The sequence below is a fragment of the Trachurus japonicus genome, chromosome 5, assembly GCF_045865225.1.
Source record: "Trachurus japonicus isolate A0001 chromosome 5, Traja_1.0".
In the NCBI taxonomy this organism is placed as follows: Eukaryota; Metazoa; Chordata; class Actinopteri; order Carangiformes; family Carangidae; genus Trachurus; species Trachurus japonicus.
The window spans coordinates 30,337,773-30,354,804 of record NC_140911.1 but is presented as its reverse complement, the minus strand read 5'-3'; the positions used below and the strand labels follow the sequence as shown (position 1 = coordinate 30,354,804).

The following is a 17,032-nucleotide window of genomic DNA, read 5'->3' as shown; positions in this document are numbered from 1 at the left end:
CAATTTAGTATATAATAGTGAAAGGTACAGAAAGGGTAAATATGTCGGTGTAGCATGATGTCACTGTGCTACATTTATCTGAACAGTTGCAGCTTCAGTTGTGCATTGTGTGAATAGATCATGTTCAATCATAGAGAAATAAAATGTTCATTCATTCTTTTTCATTTCCGTGGCAAAAAGCACTCAAGGATAAAAGAGTGTGAGTCTTCCAGCCGTGTAATGTGGCTGTTTTATCCTCAAGGTATTTTACAATTATCTCTCAGCAGTGAGGTCCAGGCATGTCTGGATGTCAGGTCTGTGAGGTCTGTTGCAGAAAGAACACGGTGTCCTCGGTCTGTGGAGTCGTCAGGCTCACTGAGCATCATGATGTCGGACAGGAGACAGAGCGAAAGCAGAGCGAGGAGGTGATGCAGACCGAGGAGAGGAGGGACAGTACAGGTCTGACCTTCTCTGAAGCTCAAGCTCTGAACACCCGCCTTCAGATGCTACAGTACCACTATAGCCTACAGTACAACTGTATCACTTCACATTGCATCGTTTGCACATCAACACACACAATACAAGACTGTAAACTACACACAACAACATACAAAGGATATACTATAATATAATAGTGATATTGCATATTTAACCGTCCTCTTTTGTTCAAGTCACCACTGACCCGTTTTTAGGTTTTTAATGCATAAAAGCACATAAATTTGTTTATTGCATCAAGGTTTTTTGACTTTGTCAGGAAGCTCTATTTAAACAAAATACAAAATTAAGGATTTTTTTTAAAAATCACAAAATTCTAAAATGCTCTGGTCAATATTATAACATTTGTGTTGTTGAGGTTGGTTTTGACCTGATTATATGAGAGTTAAAACTGAAATCACAAGTGCAAAACCAACCTTTTCATGGATAAGGAAGCCTAACAACGTAACCAAGAGATCAGAAACAAATGTAATGATAAATAATTGTTTTTATGTGTTTTCCAGCTGATTTAAGACTTGGGTCAAAACTGACCCTAACATAAAAGATGCTAGCAGAAAGCTAACAAGAGGAAGGTTCAATTGAAGACAAGGGGTAGCTACACTGACAAAAAAAGGCTCAGGGTCCCATATACCAAAAATATTAAAACCAACATTTTCATGGATAAGGAAGCCTAACAATGTAACCAAGAGATGAGAAACAAATTGGATGAAAATAAAAATGTTTTTAGTGTGTTTTACAGCTGATTTAAAACACGGGTTGAAACTGACCCTAACACAAGAGATGGTAGCAGTAAGCTAACACAAGACAAAGGATAAACAATGCCAGAATAATGGGTTCCCATCATTCCACTTATTTTGCTCTGAGCTGGCCATTGGACTTGTGTTGATTAATTTATATTTATCTGAATTCTTCCTTTTTATCCTTTTGATTTTTATTGTTTTATTCATTCATTAGGAATAAGAATGTAGCCTATGTTGCTCATTTGCCACAATTAACACAAACAAGGGGGTTAAAAATTAAATTTTGCTACTTTTTTTTCTACTTTTTTTTTTTTTTTGCTTAATTCCCTATAGACATTCCAACCGTCATCTTTTTATACAGTTGAAATTCTGTCATAAAAGAATGAGGGCCTGTTCGAACATGAGCTGTAGCCATACGCATGAGGTGTTTGGCGTGAATTAATAACAAAGAACAATCAGTCATCAAGACCTGACTTATTAGTTTAGACATTAAAGCCAAAGTGAATCAGGGTGAGATGCTTCAAATGTCTCCCCTCCTCCCAATTATCCGGACACTCCTTGCACACACGCACGCACGCACACATACACACACACGCACATACACACCTCCATCATCCCAGTCACGCAGCAGCCAATGGAACGAGTGCTATTTGATTTTAGCAGCAACACCCAGTCCACGTCACAAGGTCCCCCCTCCTCTGTGTGTGTGTGTGTGTGTGCATGTGTGTGTGTGCGTGCAGTTTGTTGCATCTATGTCTGCACACCCGGCAGGATAAATCCAGCTTCCCGTCCACTCTCTCTCTCTCTCTCTCTCTGCCTCTGCAACTCTCACACACCCCCTCACACACACATACAGTACAGGTGCTGCTCTTTGGCAAACCTTCTATCTGCTCTCTCTCTCTTTCTCTCCTCACACACATACACACGCACACACGTTCAAAACCACACAAACTCAGTAGAGAATCTCAGTCGGTCCACTTTTTTCTGGTGCTGCGGAACTTGACATTTTGCCCTCATGGAGGATTACCACAAACCTGACCAGCAGACAGTGCAGGCGCTGAGGAACATCGCCAACCGCCTCCGAATCAACTCCATCAAGGCAACGACTGCAGTGAGCAGCGGGTGAGTCTCCTCACTGACTCACAATCACATTTACAACTCTGAATGAGCTGAATATAGAAAACTGGACATTGTGTAGGATGCAAAACACAGAGGAAAAACTCTACATGTCTGTGCGGCACACATGATCACAAGATGAACACTACATACATGTTGAGATGCACGCACACACTGACATAAATGTAAGTGAAGGGCCAAAGGAACAGCGTGTCCTCCCTTTGTTCTCCTGCCATCCTCTACACACTATCATTCAACTTACAAAGTTGTTATTTCATAAACTGTGTTTTTATCAATTCACTGAATGAAATGAAACAATATTGTATACACAATTCCTATATCATTCTATTTTATACAACATTTGTGGTATACTTATATAACACCACTTTCACAGAAATTTCAATTAATAAATTTGAGAGCAATGTAGTTAATAAGCATAGCTATCAAGATACTTTAAACTGGGCTGAAATTCAAAGTAATTAATTTAATATTTTAAAATGATTTCTGGAAAAAAACATTAAATATATTCATGTATAGTTTTTGGTGCACTGATATTGCGTCAATATCTTATATCGTTTACTGTCTTTGCAGGATGAACGTTGTTTTTGATTTCTGATTTTGGAGAGACATGCCTCAGTGCGGTCGGTACAATAGACTGTCATGTGTAATGCGCGGTGGAATGTGTTGCAGACAGACTTGAGTGTTGCGTGGTTGATGCAGGGGCAAGCACGGTAATCCTTTTCAATGTGAAAAGAGCTGTAAATACCCATCCACAGGCCGAAACCTTTGATAAAACGCCATAGAGTTGTGTTGTAGATGACTGATTTCTTCCATGCAGATGTGGCATCACAGCAGCCAGTTTGTGACAAAGATGTCTCTTTACCGAGAGAGGAATGACGAGCGTTTTTCACTCATATGAAACCCATAATCTTATCTAGCCTACATTTAACAAAAATTGGATCTCCTGTTGGGAATACAGAAACAACAGGAAAAAGTAGAAATTTTTGTTGTTTTGCTTCAAAAAATGTGAATAACTCTTCAAATGTTTTGACTGAATGTGTTGAAATCCAGTTTTGTGTGTCATTTTGGTCCATTATCAGTGAGCAGGTCCAGTTCTGTTACATGTGGGACGAATGAATAATCCTCAGCGCGCCAAAATACTTTACCCTTTAGATTCCACAGCACTAGTAGAGAACTGTAATTATTGTTTATTAGAGCACACATTGTTCTAATGAATGAATGTAAGCCATGCATTTCAAACACCTCTCTCTGTAATCTGTGTTTTTTTCAGTTTTGGATGATTTTCTGCACAATTAGCAGATGCAATCTGTAGAGATGCTGCAGCATTATTAGACCGTGGTTTCATAAGTGTTGATGACCATCTGGTTATACAATGGTTTCGATGAGCACGTTAAAGATGGGGGTCCTGTGTTTCTTTTTGGGATTACATTGGGATTACGGTGCATTCCTTTGTGCACGTGTATTCACTTGAGTGTGACATGTGGGTTAGAGCACCGTCTCCTCTGTGTTATTTCAGACACCCGACATCATGCTGCAGTGTGGCAGAGATCATGTCGGTGCTCTTCTTCCACACCATGAAGTACCGCCCCGAAGACCCCAGGAACTTCAACAATGACCGTTTCATTCTGTCCAAGGTGAGAGCAGGAGACCCTCTGATTGGTGCAGAGGATCCTGCCTTTTCCCAGCCCCCCACCCCGCCCCCTCACCTCAAATGATTATTCTTTTTTTTTTACAAGGCTAATGTGTATTTCCATGTGTTTATCCCACAGGGCCATGCTGCTCCGGCCCTGTACTCCATGTGGGTTGAGACAGGTTACCTGAAGGAGAGCGAGCTGCTCAGCCTGTGCCAGGTTGACTCTACCCTGGAGGGCCACCCAACCCCAGTAAGCTGCTGGCACACACTCAGGAGCTGTCTCATGGACACGCAACCAGTGGACCCACTGTTTTTGATGACACTTTACTCTGTATGTGTGTGTGCATTTTCAGAAGCAGCAGTTTGTTGATGTGGCCACCGGCTCCTTGGGCCAGGGTCTCGGCGTGGCCTGTGGAATGGCTTACACCGGGAAATACTTTGACAAGTCCAGGTAATCCTCCATACAAGTCAACACACAGATAATGAAATGCTTCATTTGCATAATTAGCTCTTCGTGCACTTTAGATTTAGTAAATAGGATAAATAAACACAGACTTAACTGATGCATCAATGTGTCATTGTGTGTTGTGGTTTTCAGTTGTCTTTAATTGAATGTTCAGTCGTCATATTTCAGTTGAGTGCTTAGCGATGAGGATTTTCCAGATTTTGTGGGTGTGTGCTGCAGCTCTGCACTCACAATTCTTCTGCTCTAATAATCACAGGCCCAGCAGTCACATCTCAGTTATTTTTACCATCCCAGCAGTTTTCATCTCAGAATCACATTTGGATATTGGCCTATCAATTTATTCTTTTTCTTTTCAGTCTGTTGCTCTAATTTATCCGCCCACACTGATTCTGCTTCCCTTTGTTACTTTTTTTTTTTTCTTCTTTGCAATGGTGGCAAAAAAAAAAAAAAGCACAAATCATCTACTGTAAAAGCAGGACTTCACCTGGTGATATTTGAGACCATAACAATAACAGATTTGATGATTGATTACTTTTTAATAAAATAATAAAGGAATCTGTTGGGTTCTTTGGGGAGTTATATTTCAGAGACAGGTGTGAAATTTAGCGGCCACACCTTGAGGAGCCTGGGGAAGCTTTTCTCATGTCACAGCTGGTTACCGAGCCAAATGTCATATAATGGAAAGCGAATCAGTCTGACTGGAAAAGTGTCAAACTGTATTTGCGTGAGATATGTCACTCCTTGTGAGCACAGCACCCCGCCCTCCTTCAAAACCCCACCCCCCCAACCCCCAGCCACCCCTACACAGATGCACACATGCACACGCTAATAGTATAATCTCACCCTTTTCTCCACCTCAGTTACCGCGTCTACTGCCTGCTGGGGGATGGTGAGATGTCGGAGGGCTCTGTCTGGGAGGCCATGTCCTTCGCCTCCTACTACCAGCTGGACAACCTGGTGGCCATCATGGACATCAACCGCCTGGGCCAGAGCGATCCCGCGCCCCTGCAGCACCACGTGGAGAAATATCAGAAACGCTGCGAAGCTTTTGGGTAATAAAGCATGAACATGAAAAAAATAAAATAAAAAATCCTGCAAGATCTGTGTTCATGCCATCTGATCATAAAAACAACACCGTGTATGTTTCAATGTGTGTGTATATGTGTGTAGTTGGCATGCTATAATTGTGGATGGACACAGCGTGGAGGAGCTTTGCAAGGCTCTGAGCCAGCCACGCCATCAGCCCACCGCCATCATCGCTAAAACCATCAAGGGCAAAGGCATCCCAGGTAACTCCCATTCATCTGCAAATGCGTTGCTCCCATTCTAGAAAACAGCCAATCACATCAACTTCCCACCCTGAGTCACCAGTCCTCCCACCGATTGGTGTTTGACCACTACACTCAGGGCCGTGGTATCCACCTTTTTCCGAACGTTAAAAACGTAAGCCAGTTTTGCCGGTTTTGCTCTTCCGGTGGAATTTTATGTTTACGTTTCCATGGTTTTCCATGGTAGTCGTGGTAAATGCATGGATTTTTTATTTTTTATTTTTCAATGAAAATCTGTAAAACGCATGGATCATCACACCAGCTTTTAACAATGGATATCACACAAATTGACATCCGTGTTAAAAGCCAGCGTTAATAGATCCATGCGTTTACCGCAACTATGACAACGACTGAAAACCATGGAAACGCAAACTTAAAATTACACCAAACCGGCAAAACCAGCTTCCGGTTTTGACCATAGATGACGTTTGGAAACTTGTGGATAGGGGAGAAAGGTGATGATAATTCTAGGGGCCCAGCACCCAGTGGGGCCCACAAAAAACCCCAGTAGTCTAATCTTTGTATGACTGATTTATTCTGCATAAGACTCTGACTAATACTCTTAGTAATGTTGCATTAGCATCAAAACAAAGTAGGCTAAATAAAAAATTATAATACATACGTAGTCTAAGAAAAAAAAACTGGAAAAGTTAGGGGGTAGGGGCCCACTTTAGTATTCTTTAAGGGGGCCCAGAATTCCTAGCAACGGCCCTGACTACACTTATGTGTTTCTGTGGTTTCAGCTGCAGAGGACAAGCTCGGCTGGCATGCCAAAACTCTGCCCAAGGACATGGCCGAGATGGTTATGAAGGATCTGCAGAGCCGCATCATGAACAGCAGCAAGCACCTGTACCCACCGGCCCCCATGGAGGACTCCCCACCCGTCAGCCTGAGGAACGTCAGGATGCCAAGCGCTCCCAGCTACAAGGCCGGAGAGAAGGTTTGTCACGCGTGGTAGGCCTATACGCACAAGCACACATTCAAATGACCGGATGCAACAAGGACAGTCTCCCTTCTCTTTGTTCTGTAGATTGCGACACGGAAAGCTTATGGGATGGCTTTGGCCAAGCTGGGCCGCTACAATGAACGCGTCGTGGCCCTGGATGGAGACACCAACAACCTCACCTACTCAGAGATCTTCAAGAATGAGCACCCCAACCGCTTTGTGGAGTGCTACATTGCACAGCAGAACATGGTATGATGTTCATCAATTAAAAAAAAAAAAAACTTTTTAAAGTTGATGTATGGATAAATGTATCTTATGTTATATGTGAACAGACATTTTCTCTTGTGTCCAAGTCAAATTTCTCCCAAGGGAGACAATAAAGTAACTAAACTAAAATAAGATTTTAGCCTGTTCCACTAGGGCTAATGGTATTTTCAGTTTAAAACCTCCTTTTGTCTCCTTAATGTGGTGATTTTGCTGAGTAAATTGATCTTCCTCAGCTCTGCATCTCACAGCTGTGAGTCGGAGCCAGTGTGATTTAATTATACATGACCCGTCTGTCCATAATGTAAAGATGGGAAACAGTACAACAGCGGTCGATGTAGCTGCTGTTCACACCAGTGGTTTGCCGATGCATTTTTTTTTTTATTGCCTCAGTCATTAATCTATCTATCTCATCTTAGATTAATAAGAAGTGATCAGACATTAAGTCTTTGTGCTGTCATGGCGCCGGCAGAAGCCCCCGCTCAATGTAGGTCAGGCGTGTATATGATGATGAGCAATCATGACAAGTGTATTCAGAAATGAAATATTAATCAGTGTGGAGGGCGGGACCATCTGGCTGAATGCATGAGAAAAGTCAAAAGTTGAATGGCAGAATTAGAGTGAGGGAATAAAAACCCACTGCATTTTAAATAAGGAGTTTGACACAAAGAAGTCAAATGCTTGATTTGCAATTGATTTTCATTTTCTTAGTTTGAATGAAAGAACAATGCAGCCTTTAAAAAAAAAAGTGTCTTTGTACATTAAAGCAGCCTATGTAAGTTTAAGAATTTATCTAGCATCAGGCTTGAACTTTCACGGATACTTAGTTCTTGCTTCTGTCTGAGCCAGGAAAGGAGTTGTGGGATCTGGGAGATTTTTGCAGACAGGACAAAGGAAATTATTTGTAAGACGAGGTATGCCGCTGATTCCGCCCATATGGGGAAAAAATCCGGAGAGATTTGTGGAAAAACTCTTTTCATTGAGGCTCTGCTCAACATGGTCTCTGGTTCAAAGATGCTTTCAACTCTGGCTCGTGCCACAGATATTTGACCCCTCTGGGTGATCTCTCTCTGGGATCAAGCACATGTGACCTGTGTCTATCTAATCTGGCATAGTATATAGGAGGTTAAGATCGCTTATATACATACTGTATAGGTACTAAGAAACAATACATTCCTTTCCCAGGTGAGTGTTTCCATGGGATGTGCTGCTCGGGAGAGGAACGTGGTGTTTGCCAGCACTCTCGCTTCCTTTTTCACCCGTGCCTACGACCAGCTTCGCATGGCGGCCATCTCGGAGAGCAACATCAACCTGTGTGGCTCCCACTGTGGCCTGTCCACCGGTAAGTGGACGGATGCTTGTGATCCATCCGCAACTCACTGACACCTTTATTCCCCCTCACACTGAAGCCAGATTCACAGCACCAGTCTTCTCCGACCACACCACTCACTGTGTCACTTGATGCTGTTACACTAAATGAACCTGGTTGTGTGTTTGTGTGTGTGTGAAGTTGTTGCAATCCTTTCTATCTTTTTCCCTCTAATCCAGTCTTTTCCTTAGTGTTTTACCTTTCACCCTGACCTTCCAGCTAGTACTCAACCCTTCCCTTTCTCTCCCTGTCTGCCCTGGAAGCTGTCTGAAGGGAACACAGGTGTCCCTCTGTTAGTGCAGGTACACTGCATGCAAAGGTCTGGCTTTATGTCTGTGTAATATCTGCATGCATCCGCTCACCTAACCAGTCAATAACTAATTCTGAGGTTTTTTTTTTAAATGTTGGGTGTATGAAATCAACTGAAGATGTATATGTTACAGGAGAGGAAGGCCCCTCTCTGATGGGTCTGGAGGACCTGGCTATGTTCAGGGCCCTGCCCACAGCAACCATCTTCTATCCCAGTGATGGTGTGTCCACTGAGAAGGCCGTGGAACTGGCTGCAACCACAAGGGTAAAAAGACTCAGCCTAAATGGAACAGCATCTATTTGCAGTATTATAACCTGTGGTGATGCCCTGTTTAATTCCCCCTCCTCCTCATCCAGGGTGTCTGCTACATCCGAACCAGCCGCCAAGACAGTTCCATCATCTATAACAGCAACGAGGACTTTCATGTTGGGCAGGCAAAGGTGAGACTGTCTCTGTGTGTAAAGAGCTGGTAAGACAGAAGGGAAACTACTAAAAAGAAAACACACACACACAGATGTATACACACAAACCAGTCTCAACAGAAGATAACACCCCCTTCGTTTCCAGGTGGTGTACCAGAGCAAAGATGACCAGGTGACCGTGGTGGCAGCTGGAGTGACTTTGCATGAGGCTCTGGCTGCAGCTGAACATTTAAAGAAAGGTACAGTAAAAGAACCAGTTGGAACACATATAACATCTTTGATGACTATTGATTTTTAATCTAGAACTATGCCAGAGGTCTTCAACAGACTGCAGGGGAGGTCATAAAATGTTTGGTTTCTAAGAAAATTTTTCAAATATATTTTCTCATTTATGTTTAAAATAAAAATGTCAACCTGTGTATTATTTGAATATCTTAGTGTTGAATGCACAATAACAAGGTATGTTATGTTTATCCTTCCTCCTGTGTTAGGGTCGCCACTGACCCGTTTTTAGGTTTTTAATGCATAAATATAAATGTGTTTATAGCATCAAGGCTTTTTGAATTTATCAGGAATCTCTATTTAAACAAAATAAAACAAAAACTTTTTTTTCCACAAAATTCTAAAATGCTCTGGTAAAAATTATGACAGTTGTGTTGTTAGGGTCGGTTACGACCTGGTTAGAACAATAATGAGAGTTAAAACTGAAATCATGTGTGCAAAACCAAGCTTTTCGTCGATAAGGAAGCCAAAGAATGTAACCAAGAGATGAGAAACAAATGGGATGATAAATAATTGTTTCTTGTGTGTTTTACAGCTGATTTAGCAGAAAGCTAAGAGGAAGGTTAAATTGAAGACAAGGGGATACTGACAAAAAAAAGGCCCAGGGCCCCACACCAGAAATACTAAGATCAACATTTTCATGGATAAGGAAGCCTAACAATGTAACCAAGAGATGAAAAACAAATTGTATTTGTATTTTACAGCTGATTTATGACACGGGTTAAAACTGACCCTAACACCAGAGATGGTAGCAGAATGCTAACACAAGATGAAGGTTATGGCACTAGGCCCAGTTTCAGACAATGGGTTATAGTGGGGGGTCCCTGCTCCATCTCTCCATCAGTTTAGGGGTCCTTGGCCTGAAGACCCCTGTACTATGCTGCTAACAGTGGAAATACTTTAATTATGTTTCTCACTGGTCACTTCAATAAAAGCTATTAATAACACTTGATGATTCAGTGTCACAAAGTATAGCACTAAGCTGTGCTTTCAGTATAATCCCTTTATGAGTTTTTTTTTTTTTTTGGACCCAAGCTTTCATCCGTTGGAGCTAAATCACAAATGTTAATCTGTCGCTCTCATACACAGGCGATATTTGCTCGTATGCTCATATGCTGTGTTCGTCCACTTAATTCACTGATTTTGCAGAGAGGATCTCGATCAGGGTCATCGACCCCTTCACAATCAAACCACTGGACGTCAAAACCATCATCGACCACACACGTGCCACCAGGGGACGGATCCTCACCGTGGAGGACCACTACTATGAAGGTACGTTTCCATGAGGGTTCCTGGTACCGTTTCAGCCCCTGCATATTGCATGACCACTAGCAGCCAAGCAGCGACGAGCTCCTCAGCATAATGCAGCTGGGCCACTGTCAGTGGTCTATATCCTCGGGTGCACTGTGGTGGCATGTTTTCATTGGTGCAGCAACAGAGACGCAATGTGGTGGCATTTGCTTATTGGCCGAGCGGGAGGCTGACTGTCGTGTGCCCTCATTGCAGGCAAGGTATTGGTATTGTGGTGCATTTTGTAAGTGTGAGAGCCAGAGAGGCAGAGTGCTGTCAGATTTCCTTAACTGAGCATGTGCCCATGGGGCTCAGCGTGACCTAGATAGCACAGACAGCCGTGCCCTGCGCCTGTTAAGGGAGTGGGGATGGGTGATAGTATGGACTTGACTGGACAAAGGATATTTGGCAACTGTATTGAGCCTGCTGTTGAGTAAAACGATGAGGGTTCGTTTTACATCTGAACCCAGACAGATTATGATAATTGATCAAAGCAATATCACTTTTATTTATTTTTTTAGAACTTTTTATTTAAACATTTTACAAAACATTTCCGCACATTTGACTGCAATATCACTTTTAATGTTTTCTTATCTAGAGTGTTCAGTGGTGGCTGGGCCTTTGTCTCAATCCTTCCCCTTGACCACTTACATCTATCTCAACCAAACATTTTTTTTAAATTCTATTTGTCCACATTAAGCTTTAGAGCGAGTGAAAAAATACAACTGAGGGAGCTAAGGTGTGTTGAGACCACCTGGTCACGTCTGGTAACAGCTTCTGCTTCAAGTCTATATTGACACTCTACACAGAGTCTATATTCTCCACAGTTTATGTTAGAGATTTAACAGCATCATAAACCAGCAGGACGACAAAATGGTGGCAACCACTTACCTCTGAAGCAACTGTATGTCTGCTCCTTAATTATTTAGTCCAGAAGGAAGGTAGGCCATCACAAGGGTTTCTCCATCCAAGTATACCAGGCTGTGAAAGTAATCATATGAAGTCCTCTCCAGACAGACAACACATTTTTCTGGTAACACTTTATGATGATTATACACTATTAAGCATTAGTTAAGCATTAATAAATACTGAATTCTTCATTTACAACGCATGAATCCATGTGTTATAAATGATGAATTCAGTATTTAAAGGTTAAGTAATGCTTAGGCTAATAGTGTGTAGCCTACTTATCATAAAGTGTTATTCTTTTTCTTTTTCACTTACTCCAATGTGAGAATAATTATTCAAGTTCTGGGTTGCATTTTCCACCTGAATTCTGAGGTCAGCCAACATGGGGTCCAACCTATGGGTCCAACTGGTTCTACTGTGGATAGGGTGTCGAGCAGAAGGTGAACCACAATGGGAAGCAACACCCAGGTCACCAAGGAACGACTGATTGGAGGCTGGTGGCCATAGTGCTCAGTTTTAGGGTTTAGTAGAAAATTATGGAACAATATTAATTGATGAAATATTTCAATCATCTACCTACAAAGCCCTGACAGTTCTGGTAGTTAAATATTCATTTGCAGTGTTGGGCACGTTAGCTAGGCTACTTTAAAAAAGTAATATGGTTAGGCTACTAGTTAGCTACTTTCCCACAAAAGTAGCCTAACTTAGTAACTGAATTACTAGGTACATTATACAAACTAATTCTGAATGAGTTGGTTAGTTCCGGATAAATGGCTTTTTTCAGACTAGCTGATGGCTACCTTTTAACCGGTGTATTAGCCTATTTTGTGACGGGACTTGAGTCAAGTAGCCTAACGGTGAGTAACTAAAGTTATAATGCCGTTACTGACAATAAAATGTGCTATTGTCAGTAACTGTAACAGTATTATAAGAGGGAAACAGTAACTTTTTTGGATTGGCTTACTCCTTACCGAAAAAAGTAGCGCAGTTAGTATCGCTGTTATTTTATAACGCCGTTATTCCCGTCACTTTTCATTTGCCATCTGCGTAGCTACAACACCAGCCTTCCTCCCAGCGTTTGTCTCATAGAACAAATTGTAATTCCACAGGTGGCCTCGGGGAGGCGGTGTGCTCAGCGATGGTCAATGAGTCCGGTTTCAACCTGCACCGCCTGGCCGTGTCCCACGTCCCCCGCAGCGGCAAACCTCACGAGCTGCTCAAGATCTATGGCATCGACCGCGACGCCATCGCCCAGGCCGTCCGCAAGATGCTCAGCAGCTCCACCAACGCCAAGTAATTTTGCCCCTGCCCCACCCACCCACCCACCCAACTACCTGATCACACCCCCCTGCAGATTTAGAGAAACAGTCAAATTTTGATTCACGACACCCAGCTCTTAAAAAGTCCTTCACTGTGAATGCCCCTCAGTGTATATTAAAGTAATGTGATTTTGTGCTGTACACTTTGAAGTAGCGTTCCACATTTACCTTCTTTCTTTCATGCATCCATCACATCACATAGATTAAAACAGACACAAATACAAACACTCACACTTGTAATCTCAGCGTTGTCATGGATCCAGCTCAGTAATCAAAATGTGGTCATAACTGACTCACCATGCAAAACAATACATAAGCTTTCATATATATGTTTGTGTGTGTGTTTTTTTTTATTTCCCCTTTATTGACCTCATTCAACTGAAAATGTTTTTATATTGTTCTGATGTAGCTCTTCATACTGGGTGGGGCGTAGTGTCAAAGCAGGTGTCTATCATGGTAATGGTGTGAGAAAGAAGCTACCCAAGTTTTTTGTTTGTAGACGGTAGTATAAAAAAAATCAAACAAATGTAGTTAGGTCATAAAGAGCAGTCACACAAAAACCACAATTCTCATCTTCAGACAGTTGCAACTTTTGTGGTTTCAAAAGTTATATCATTTCTCTTCAGCACGTTCTTTTGTTATTGACTATGGTTACCCTAAAGCTACACACCTCAGTGTTCATCTGTGCTACCCGTACATTTGGACCATGGCAGCAGTATGACAATAATCATTGTGTGGTCGGTGACATCATCTCTTTTACATGAGGCGGGGGGCGGGGTGGGGGGTTAAAGGTCCCGCCAGTGCTGATGGAGAACCAAGGTGGCAGTGACTGTGATGGTAGAGTTACATCTGACTTGTGAACCCAAGATCAAACACTTTCTTTGTTACTTGAAATTTTGTATGTACCTTTCATGTAATAAAGCCCTCTGCATTTGACTTTCAGCATTCACAACAGTTTGTTCCTTTTCCCAGAAGCTGTGTTGATGTGTGTACTTCAGACAGTGTGCAGGAATTTGTACCTGGACTTTTAATTGAAACATTGCCTAACAAAGTGATGCCACACTATAAATCACCATACAACAAATATTATCACAGTAGAACAGTGTTATTTTTAATAGAAAAAAATCTGTATTTCATAAATAATTACTTTGCTGTATATCCCTGAGCTAACTTTCACATTTATTTTATAAACTAGAAAGTGACCAATCAATTCGGATCATAAAAGACATCATTAATGTCTTCCTGGAAGAAATCAGTGTGTCCGAGTCTAAAGTCCATTGAATCTCTGCTCTTTGACTTCATTCCGTACCAGGGTATCACTGCTTATAACTTTAATATCCATGGTTGTAAAATCCTTCTACCACCAGCGTTGGCTTCTCCGCCTCAGCTTTCTGTCCAAAAGAGACAAGTAACATATTTAGATTACACAGATATCAGTATTCTAAAAACCCAAAATTATTTAAAGACACTGAATTCAACATAGTTAGACTGTTACATTATAGAAACAATATCCATCCATTCACTAGCTGAATGCTTATCCTTGTATATCATGAGGAGGCTGACCTCCAGCCAGCTGGGGCACACCCCAGACAGGTTACCAGATCATCATAGCGCTGACTACAAACAACCAGTCATAGTACTCATATCAGCATGAGGGGAATTTAGAATTGCCAGCTAACCCCAGATGTAGGCCTATATTAGATTGTGAAAAGAAAAATTGTGAAAAATATTGTGAAAAAAAGAGCATTGTGCTCGAAACGTCACTACGCTATTAACGCTATTAAATCTTTGAAAGGGAGCTCTTATGGTGTGCAGATTTTTTCTTTGTTTCTAGATTGTGAAAAGAAGGCAGAATACCCAGAGTAAGTCTGTGCAGGCACAGGGAGAACATACAAACCCTACACAACAGACCCAATATGCAACACTTAAAATCAGCTTTTATCAGCCTGCCTACCTTAGAAAGTTGTATTTTCTCATTGCCCCTCGAAGAGCAAACACTATAATTCCACATCCATATGACAGTGTGTAAGCTAGAAAAAAGCACAGTATTATATATTGGTATAATCATACAGTACTACTTCCCCATGGTTGTTGCATTTGTCATGTGCTGTAAAGTCAGGTGGCTTTACCGTGATAAGAGTTGAGGTGGAGAAAGGCCACAAAGAGTGCAAAAGAAAATCCCCAGAAAACATCTATAGAGAGTAAAGAAGAATAGTCTGAGTATGGTGCTAATAGTATAATCAGTATTATAATCAATGGAAACTACTTTGACAGTTTAAGATTTACTCACTGAACAATCTAAGATAATGGAAAAAACGAATAATTCAAAGTAATGGAAATATATAACAACAACAACAACAACAACAACAACAACAACAACAACAATAACAATAACGAGAGTGGACAGAAACAAGTCAAGTGTAAAAGGTAGCTACCTCTTTTTTCATAAGGACGGCCTTTACATGCCTTAGTATGAGCTGGCAGGCCTAACAGAAACAGAAAATGAACATTGTCACAACAACACAACAGAGATTACCCACAACACAACACCGGTTAAAATATGTAATATATATTTAAAACTTATTGTCTTACCAGACACTATGCCCACAATCTCAAACACTATGGTGAAAAACACAGCAAGAGCTGATGGAACCATGAGTGCTATAATACAACACAAATATTATTAATTTACAGAGTCTGTGTTATAACCTCTTAAATGTACCAGGAAAAAAAGAGGAAGGTTATTTGAAATATTCTTTTTTGGTGACCATATGAGAACTTGTTTACATACAGCGAAAGGGTCTATAGAGTGCTGTTCCACATCCCAAACCAAAGCAGATTGCATAAAAATGGAAATATTTGTCTGAAAATGTGAAAATTATATTAGAATATCACATCAAATTTAGACAGAGGTGAATTTATTCAAAGATATTGAATGTAGATGTATGTAAACTTTGCAGTTCTAGGCTACATACAGTGTTGATAAAAGTTAGAAATATGATCCATCCCATAGCCTACACCTGAAAAAGAAACGCTTTCATGATTTCCTGGTACAGACACAGTAACACAGACATTCTGCTGGATAAACACAAAGAATGGGGGAGAGACAGAGTGACGGGAGTACAGAGAATATACAGAAGCACAATATGGTTATATATAGCCTACAGTATAGAGAGAGAGTGTGTGAGAGAGCAGATTACCATAACCACAGGAAGAAGATCGCCAGACAAAGTTCAGCTGCAGGCAGGTGTACTGACAAGTTATTCAGACACCAAGAGGACAACTCCCGGAACCCGGTCAAACCGCTCTGCCAGCCAGGTGACTAGTACTGTTCATAAACAGAAGGGAAGTCCCAGATAAGCATGTTTTACTTTCACATTCATATGCCCATAGTAGGCCTATGTCTCAAAGCTTCAGTTGGAGAGACTTCAAGACAACGGATCAATGAATTGTGTCACTTGTTGAGTAAAAGGATTAAAAAAACACTACTCTTCCATATTTGATGTCATTTTAAATTGATTATCTTTGGCTTTGGAGATTTCAGTCATCAAAGAAGAGATATTTTAAAACTTAACAATGGTTTGGGGAATTTGTGCCTTTTTTCATCCTTTTTGTTTGTTTGTTTTTTAGACAAAACTAACTCCACCTACACCAGTATCTTTCCCCCAAAGAGGGAATAAATGAGTTCCGTGAAATTCTATAGATGTAGGCTACACCTCTGTAGGCCTATACTACAGTAAAAAAAAAACGTGAGCCCGGTAAGAAGGGAAATTACGAAATAGAAAACTATAAATGGTTTGATAAAAAAAACAAAAACCCCAAAAAGCACATTCGACAGGTCATTCAACAAGGAAATTATGTGTACAATGACTGTCGTTGCTTTGGTGTCTGTAAAGTTGTAATTTCATTGTAGAGTCACTAGATGTCAGTGTTGTAAAGACGTCTTCAGCAAAACCAGGTTTGGCTGGGGCCGCGCAATGCATTCTGGTACTTGAAGGATGAGAGGGTGAAGCGCCTACAGACTAGAAAGCGGTTTCATCAAGTTTGCGCTGAAATAATTGCTGTGCTTGAACGCAGGGCACGCGGGTATATGGCGATAGTCATGTTTTTATTTTTAATAAGGCCGAATTTAATGGCGGAAGA

The 17,032-nt window shown here is 41.3% G+C and overlaps 2 protein-coding genes across 2 annotated transcripts; one reads left to right on the top strand and one right to left on the bottom strand.

Annotated features, from left to right (window-relative positions):
* The first annotated feature begins 2,142 nt into the window (after positions 1 to 2,142).
* tkta (transketolase a) lies at positions 2,143 to 13,825 on the top strand. The gene is made up of 14 exons (XM_085777368.1): positions 2,143 to 2,336; positions 3,868 to 3,985; positions 4,121 to 4,234; positions 4,338 to 4,435; positions 5,311 to 5,502; positions 5,621 to 5,739; positions 6,522 to 6,718; positions 6,809 to 6,973; positions 8,174 to 8,330; positions 8,801 to 8,931; positions 9,024 to 9,107; positions 9,235 to 9,328; positions 10,521 to 10,643; positions 12,680 to 13,825. The coding sequence occupies exons 1-14, from the start codon at positions 2,230 to 2,232 to the stop codon at positions 12,865 to 12,867; spliced, it is 1,887 nt and encodes a 628-aa protein (XP_085633494.1). The 5' UTR covers positions 2,143 to 2,229; the 3' UTR covers positions 12,868 to 13,825.
* A 187-nt stretch (positions 13,826 to 14,012) lies between these two features.
* Positions 14,013 to 16,961, bottom strand: LOC146987896 (uncharacterized). Its single transcript, XM_085777369.1, has 7 exons — positions 15,865 to 16,961; positions 15,681 to 15,752; positions 15,482 to 15,550; positions 15,325 to 15,375; positions 15,019 to 15,081; positions 14,844 to 14,919; positions 14,013 to 14,280 (listed from the first exon to the last, which is right to left on the bottom strand). Exons 1-7 carry the CDS (start codon positions 15,893 to 15,895, stop codon positions 14,247 to 14,249), a joined length of 396 nt encoding a protein of 131 aa, XP_085633495.1. The 5' UTR covers positions 15,896 to 16,961; the 3' UTR covers positions 14,013 to 14,246.
* Positions 16,962 to 17,032: the final 71 nt, after the last annotated feature.